We start from the raw sequence: 7,811 nt of genomic DNA on the forward strand, positions 1-7,811 counted from the left end.
TGATTAGATAAAAATAAGGTGACTTCAACTAATTTTCGAGCTAGTTATTGACTTTTGAATCGACGAAAATGAGTGTCTCCAAATGAATGGTTTACAATTGGGTTAATAGTATGGGGTGATGGCCACGTTAACCTGAGAATGATTGCATTAACAATTTCGACAATTTAAAGTTTCTGAACAGCTGACATTCGTGATTAAATAAAATACAGTCACAGGAAAAGTTCAAGATCAGAAAAACACTCTGTTGTCCAACTAGCTGGTCCCAAAAGTCTTGCTCACTAAATAAATACATGAAAATAATGTATACAAGTAACATAGAATTTTTGTTGATTTCAATTGGCATTTCAGCCTTTGTGAGTTATTAGGCCTTTCTCATTAGTGATCTGAACTTTATATTCAATGGGTCCCCATGCATTAATGTATTCAGTTGCCTAACTACCACAAAGCAAAGGTTGCAGAATTATGCAAATAATTAAATGTGTGATTGTGTTTCAACATAATACACTGTGTACACAAGCATGTATTATACAATCTGGCGATCCTTGAAGAACTCTTCACTCCAACAACATTGTAATTAGAACTCGATTCAGCGCTCAGCTAAAATAGATGTAATCTCTGCCTGCAAAGCAGTTATTGTATCCAGATATTCTATTCATCATGTTGCAATGAATTTCACTCTTAAAGTGGATACCAGAGTTTATTATATTGTGTCTGAATTCTTCCAGCTTTGATAAAAAAAATAAACTAAATATTCTTCTTTTTTTGTAAAAAGAGGTGTTATAAAAGCAGGAAAGATTGACTGGCGTGGTTTGCTGGTCTTGTACCAGTGCATGTTATTATTTCAATTGGAAGGCTCACCTTAACAGCTTCCCCATGGGTGACTTTATCAAACACCTTGTCATTCACTCGCAAGATCTGATCTCCTACGCGAAGTCCCTCTTTTTCAGCCAGTGAGTTCTGTTCAACAAGCGACACATAGATCCCGACGCCATGCTCAGCCCCTCCTCGGATGCTGAAACCCAAACCCTCGTTTGTTTTGTTTCTTTTCAGTGCCACTTGTCTGATCTCGCCATAATTTTCTTTCATCACCAAGCTTTGATAGAAAGGTGCTGTTCGTTGATCGGTGCTGAAATTTACTTGCACTGGCCTGGAAATTTGGGTGTCTAATGGCTGAGGGAAGAAACAAACACATATAATTGCACAGAGACAAGCCAGTGGAAGTAACAGTAACATATAAATTAGAAAATAAAAATACAATAAAGGACAGATAGAAAATACCCAACACACCATAGAGTCATAGAATTTACAGTGCAGAAGGAGGCCATTCGGCCCATCGAGTCTGCACTGGCCCTTGGAAAGAGCACCCTACCCAAGCCCACACCTCCACCCTATCCCCGAAACCCAGTAACGCCACCCAACCCAACCTTTTTGGACACTAAGGGCAATTTAGCATGTCCAATCCATCTAATCTGCATATTTTTGGCCCGTTGAACATATTCTCAAATATAACTGTTGGAAGAGCTAACTTGTGTTGATAACAATAAAATATTGCATGTAATGTCATGAGTTATACGGAACAGTAAGGAACAAATATTTATTTTAAAAGTTTCTTCACTGTGCAGAATGTCATCAGACAGAAATGTGGCACATTGATATTCTTTTGTCTATTCAGCAGGACTTAGATAGGTTGGAGACTTGGGCAGAGAAATGGCAAATGGAGTTTAATCCAGATAAATGTGAGGTAATGCATTTTGGTAGGTCTAACATAGAGGGAAATATACCATAAATGACAAAACTCTTAGGAATATAGAAAGTCAGAGAGATCTGGACGTGCAGGTCCACAAATCTTTAAAAGTGGCAACACAAGTGGACAAGGTAGTCAAGATATATACGGAATGCTTGCCTTCATTGGATAGGGCATCGAGTATAAAAACTTGTAAGTCATGCTACAGTTGTATAGAACATTGGTAAGGCCGCACTTGGAATATTGCGCACAATTCTGGCTGCCACACTACCAGAAGGATGTGGAAGCTTTGGAGAGGGTGCAGAGGACTTTTGCCAGAATGATGCCTGGTCTGGAAGGTGTTTGGTATGCAGAGAGGCTGAATAGATTCGGATTGTTTTCATTAGAACTACGGAAGTTGAGGAGTGACCTGATAGAGGTCTACATTTTAAAAAATAAATTTAGAGTACCCAATTCATTTTTTCCAATTAAGGGGCAATTTAGGGTGGCCAATCCACATACCCTGCACATCTTTGGGTTGTGGGAGCGAAACCCACGCAAATACGGGGAGAATGTGCAAACTCCACATGGACAGTGACCCAGAGCCGGGATCGAATCTGGGACCTCGGCGCTGTGAGGCAGCAATGCTAACCACTGCGCCACCGTGCTGCCCGATAAAGGTCTACATGATTACAAGGGGCATGGATAGAGTGGAAGGGCAGGTACTCTTTCCCAGGGTTGAGGGGTCAGTCAACAGGGGACATAGGTTTAAGGTCCGTGGGACAAAGTTTAGAGAAGATGTGCGAGGCAGGTTTTTTACACACAGGGTAGTGAGTGCCTGGAACGCGTTGCCAGGGAAGGTTGTGGAAGCAGATACATTAACAGCATTCAAAGGCATCTTGACAAATACATGGATAGGATGGGTATAGAGTGATACGGCACTAGGAAGTGCTGAGGGTTTTGGTGGTATCATGACCGGTACAGGCTTGGAGGGCCGAAGAGCCTGTTCCTATGCTGTATTGATCTTTGTTCTTTATTCCTAAATGTAATGATTTCCCCAAAGGTAACACATGTACAGTCAATCATACATCTGAAACTCTGCACATTTAAGAGCTACACACACACTTTCTCACTTTCGAAACTATTTCATTCTGAGAGAAGCCTTCATTTTAAAGATAACATGTTGTGGTTTTGGTCTCAATAGCTTTTCAAATTCTTTTTACATTATATTTCAACCAATTTCTTAAAGAATCAAGTGGGTCAGTTGTCTCAATCTCACACATGCTCCAATTACCCCCTCCTAAGTGGATGTCACCCTGCAATCAAAACAGATTGCCTGGTCATTGTTACATTGCCATGATGTGGAGATGCCGGCGTTGGACTGGGGTGGGCACAGTAAGAAGTCTTACAACACCACGTTAAAGTCCAACAGGTTTGTTTGGAATCACTAGCTTTCGGAGCGTGGCTCCTTCATCAGGTGAGTGATTACATTGCTGTGGGATTTTGCTGTGCACAAGTTGTCTGTCTACATTTCAGTGGCTGCAGTGAGCTGCATTGAGACATCACAGGGTCAGAATAAGTGCTATGTGAAAATGCAGAGGGAAGGGGAGGATTAACATTTTAGTTTTCCTTCCTGAGATAGTTCGTTCTTAGATAGCTGATTGCTTTTCAAGGTCTTCATTTCCCGATTTAAAAGAATTGGCTGTTCAACAGTTGCCATTTGTCATTGCAGCCGCTTATCTCACTGGAAAATAATTCACTAGTTAGCTGATTATAGCAGCAGTTTCCCACTTGGAACTGAAAATTCACTGGCAATTGGAGCCTGTCGGTAATGATTGATGATAAAGAAGCTGACCGAAGCTCAACTTATTTCGACGGCATCCCTCCTGCTACAATCTATTTGACGCCGTTAGCTGTTTGCTTGAAACCCGTGCATGCTTCGGTTACAATTCGGGCAGAAAACTAGCGATCAAACACGTTAAATGTCCACCTATTATTAACAATAATATTTTCCACCCCTTCACAGATTGTTAGCAGTGTGGCTTCAAGCGATGATTATGACTAACAAGCTGCAAGGATTTTATTTTCCTATTTTTTTCGATGAAAAATAAACAAAATCCCTTCGTCTTTTGCACCTGGTGTCTAAACAGAACCCATAAAGATCAGTTGTATTGGGTCTTAAATACAGGGAATGGCTCTCTGTAGGCTATACAAGCAACATGCCACGCATTCAAGCTCAGAAGATCAATGCACCTGTAAATTCAATATTTCAATTTTCTCTCTTCCTTCCTTTGTTTTGTTCTAGGGAAAGTGGCAACTTATTGTCAGTCCTGTGGCAAACCAGTCAATTTCACACGCTAGCCTCCTGAAACGACGAGAAATTGCTCAGATTCATTTAATTTCAGTCAGTTAATAACAGGCAGCCAGGGGAGATTTTCCTTCCACCAGTTGGGACTGGGTTGAAAACCAATGGGCTCTGAGTTCTTATCTTCCTCGCCACCTCCCCCCCCCCCCCTCCCTCCACTCCCCCGTCCTTTGACATAGTTGTTTTTTAATATCATTTTCGCCCTGCGTTTTCTGCTTCGTGGGGACTGGGAGCAAAGAGAATCTGACACTTCTAAACGCCACTTGGTACCTGGACCGATCTCCCTGCTTCAGATCTGCTCCAGTTTCTTCCTGAACCACACTCCGCCTACCGGCTCAGGAGCAGCGTACACAGTACCCAGTCAGTACGGAGTTCAGACACACTCCCCTATCTCCAGCGGGGTGTTCTATAGCTGTGGCGATACTTGCCCCGATTCTAGCTCCCCCTCCTCCCCCTCCCTCCCCTCCCGTGAGGTTAACTCAAACCTCAGATCGCGGTAACCCATCAAATCACCCTCAGGAAATTGCGGTATGTTGAAACGTATTTTCCCCCAATTGTTACAAATTAACACACGCGACTGATAACTGCTCACCAATTCCTGTGGGACACAGAAACTGCCTGTGTCACACTGGAAATACAGTGCCCGGGTAAATGCCAAGAGCTGACTCGGCATTGCACAGTCCTGATGTATTAATATCAAACCTACGTGTGTCCTCAGTTTAATAGATTGTAGTCATTCTGGCAGAGAGCTGATATTCGAGGGTACAAGTGATCTTAGTCCAATTAATTATTTAATTGCTCAGTGTCCCAGGTATTTACAGTAAGTGACCCGCCCTCCCCCCATCACCTCTGTTCTTTTCTGCATTCACTCTGCAGTCATGTGCAAACCACAATTTACTGGTCACAAATGAACGCTATGATAAGCCAAGCTAAACCTGTATTTCACTCCCGCAATAGATATTTTAACAAACGCAGGAAAACAAAAACAAAATCCCAACTAAACTCTAACGGCTCGATCCAGTGAAGGGCCGCTGCTCTTTCCCCTCATTTTTAACACCACGTGAATCGTCTTCAGACACTTTTGGCAAATGATTCTCGCCACAGGATCTTCACGGATGTGCTCGGCTGCTCCTGGTCGCTTTGAACTTCTGGACACTCAATTCTCCGCCCCGGGCACCAAGTTAGTTGGTAAAACTGTTGAATATCATTCAGCGTGGGAAGGGAAGAGAGAAAAATACACTCGGGCAGATCATGAGGAGCTGAATAAACTGGCGGGTTTTTCAATGAACTCTTGCTCGATGTGGGACCGACATGGAAGACATTCCCGCGAGTCCCCAACCATACTGATGGCCACCAATGATCCTTTTTAAAAAAATAATTAATTCATGAGAATTTTTTTTAAAACACCTCCAAACGGGACGGGTACTAATCCTGACTCTTGGGGCTCAGAAGGGTTAAATACCCCGAGTGACAATATTGGCAACTGCTTTCCCCCAGTGATACAGCTGGATAGTACTCAGAGTAGGCTACCCACTACTTTAACAAACACTTGCTGATTTTCCACCGCTTTAACCCGAATGTTTAACTGCAGCAGACATAACTCTCTTCGCCGTCTCCCACCATTGATGTCTGACTTAGACTCAGACAATTAAACGCGAGATTATTATCCTGGATTCGATCAGAAGCTTCAGGGTGACAGTCTGATGCCAGCCAGTCCTGTGCCTGGGACCTCACTGCGCTGCTTGAACATATTTCTCAGTCCCCTGCCTTAAATGCGCTTTTCGTCTTTTCCGAGGACAATATCTTCGCCGAGAACGTCACGGTCGGGAGCGAAAGGTCTTCGAGCATTAAATGCAATAAAACGCGTGTGAATAATAGTCAACTGGGATTAGAGCCTGGTGGATCGCGGGTTAAGCTAATGCTGCGAGTGTTGGTAACAGGTCAGAATAATGCACTCAGAGAGTGTGTTACCGCACAGGGAGGCAGAACTGGACATTTAACTGTTAACAGTAAAACAAAATCAACTGATCTTCAGCTGAAACTCTAAAATATTCAACGCGGTGTTTAATTCCATTCATTTATTTATTAATTAGCGCACTTAAGCTAAGTATCGGGACAGCAGTGCGGGCAAACATTGGGCTCACAATCAGTGGCGGCTGCAAAGTGAGGAGAAAAGGGGCGCGCTTACCTGGAGGTGGCTGGAGCCGGCGGGGCCAAGCTCGGCGCTCCGGCCGCTCTCGCTGCCCAGCCCGCCGCCGCTGCTGGCCAGCAGCTCCGTTCTCAGGTAGAGCCCCTCCGAGGTGTACTGGTCGAAGAGCAGCTGGTCCGACCGCGGGATGACCAGCCGCAGCATGGGCAGCAGCTGCCTCTTGCCCTGGCTGTTGAGGATAACTTTCAGAGTCTGCACCAGGTCGAAGACGTTCCTCCTGGAGTGGTAGACATTCAGGCAGTGGATGAACTGCTCCCGCTCGCAGTCGCTCAGCAGCACGTTCAGCGAGTTGTGCAGCTTCCTCACGTTGGACGACAGGGATCGCCCGCTGGAGCCGCTGCCCGACACCAGCGAGTTGGCCGAGGAGTTGAGGGACATCCGCTCCAGGTCGGTGGACATGGTCGAGAGAGAGAGGAGAGGGGGGCTGGCTGGGTGCGGCCGCTTGCTGGAGTTTGGCCACGGAGGGAGTGCTGGTGGATTCAGGGGAACCCGCAGCTCCTCAGCTTCACTCCGCCCGCTGTTTGCATCTCGCTGCCTGCAGCCGCTGCCGGAGGGCGGCCGGGGAGTTTAATCGCGGATCCCCCGCGAACAGCAGCCCTGGGGGGCGGTCTGCCTGAGTGTGGCATTGAGCGCCCAGTGCCTGCAGCCGGCACTCCGCCCTCCCTCTCTGTGCGGGTCTCTGTGTGTGTGTCTGTGTGGGTCTGTGTCTCTCTGAGCTGCACTTGTCAATTTCATCTGCTGTCATTCCGCGCGGAAATGACGTGTCCGGGCCTGTTGCCAGGAGACAGCAGCTCACCAGGACGCGGGAGTTTGTTGCGAGTTTCTACGTTGGTCCCTGCAACAGGACCCATCCCTCCAGAACTTGTTCTTCCAGAACCCGTCCCTCCACAACCCGTCCCTGCAACAGGACCCGTCCCTCCAGAACTTGTTCTTCCAGAACCCGTCCCTCCAGAACCCGTCTCTGCAACAGGACCCGTTCCTCTAGAACGTGTTCTTCCAGAACACGTCCTCCCAGAATCCGTCCCTCCAGAACCCGTCCCTCCACATCCCGTCCCTGCAACAGGACCTGTCCCTCAAGAACCCGTCCCATCAGAACTCTTCCCTCCAGAACCCGTCCCTCCAGAACCCGTCCCTACAGCAGAACCGATCCCTCCAGAACCCGTCCCTGCAATAGAACCCATCCCTGCAGCAGAACCCATCCCTTCAGAACTCGTCCCACCAGAACCTTTCCCTCCAGAACCCGTCCCTACAACAGAACCTATCCGTCCAGAACCAATCCCTACAACAGAACCCGTCCCTGCAGCAGAGCCCGTCCCTCCAGAACACGGCTCTCCAGAACCCGTCCCTGTAACAGAACCCCCCCCCCCCCCACCCCCCAGAAACCGTCTCTGCAAGAGAACCCATCCCTCTAGAACCTGTTCCTTCAGAACCTGTCCTGCCAGAACCTGTCGCTGTAACAAAATCCATCCCTCCAGAACTGGTCCCTCCAGAACCTTTCCCTCCAGAACCCGTCC

The 7,811-nt window shown here is 46.7% G+C and overlaps 1 protein-coding gene across 3 annotated transcripts in view; it reads right to left on the reverse strand.

The window, feature by feature from the left end:
- The window catches only part of whrna (whirlin a), a 283,777-nt gene extending 276,739 nt beyond the window's left edge, over positions 1-7,038 (reverse strand). For all 3 annotated transcript variants that reach the window (XM_072488313.1, XM_072488312.1, XM_072488311.1), the window contains exons 1-2: positions 6,277-7,038; positions 859-1,170 (exon numbers count right to left, since the gene is read on the reverse strand). In XM_072488313.1, coding sequence (XP_072344414.1) covers positions 859-1,170; positions 6,277-6,696 — 732 coding nt within the window. In that variant the 5' untranslated portion in view covers positions 6,697-7,038. The remainder of the gene's footprint in view (positions 1-858; positions 1,171-6,276) is intronic.
- Between the last annotated feature and the right edge of the window lie 773 nt (positions 7,039-7,811).

The sequence above is a fragment of the Scyliorhinus torazame genome, chromosome 22, assembly GCF_047496885.1.
Source record: "Scyliorhinus torazame isolate Kashiwa2021f chromosome 22, sScyTor2.1, whole genome shotgun sequence".
Lineage (NCBI taxonomy): Eukaryota > Metazoa > Chordata > Chondrichthyes > Carcharhiniformes > Scyliorhinidae > Scyliorhinus > Scyliorhinus torazame.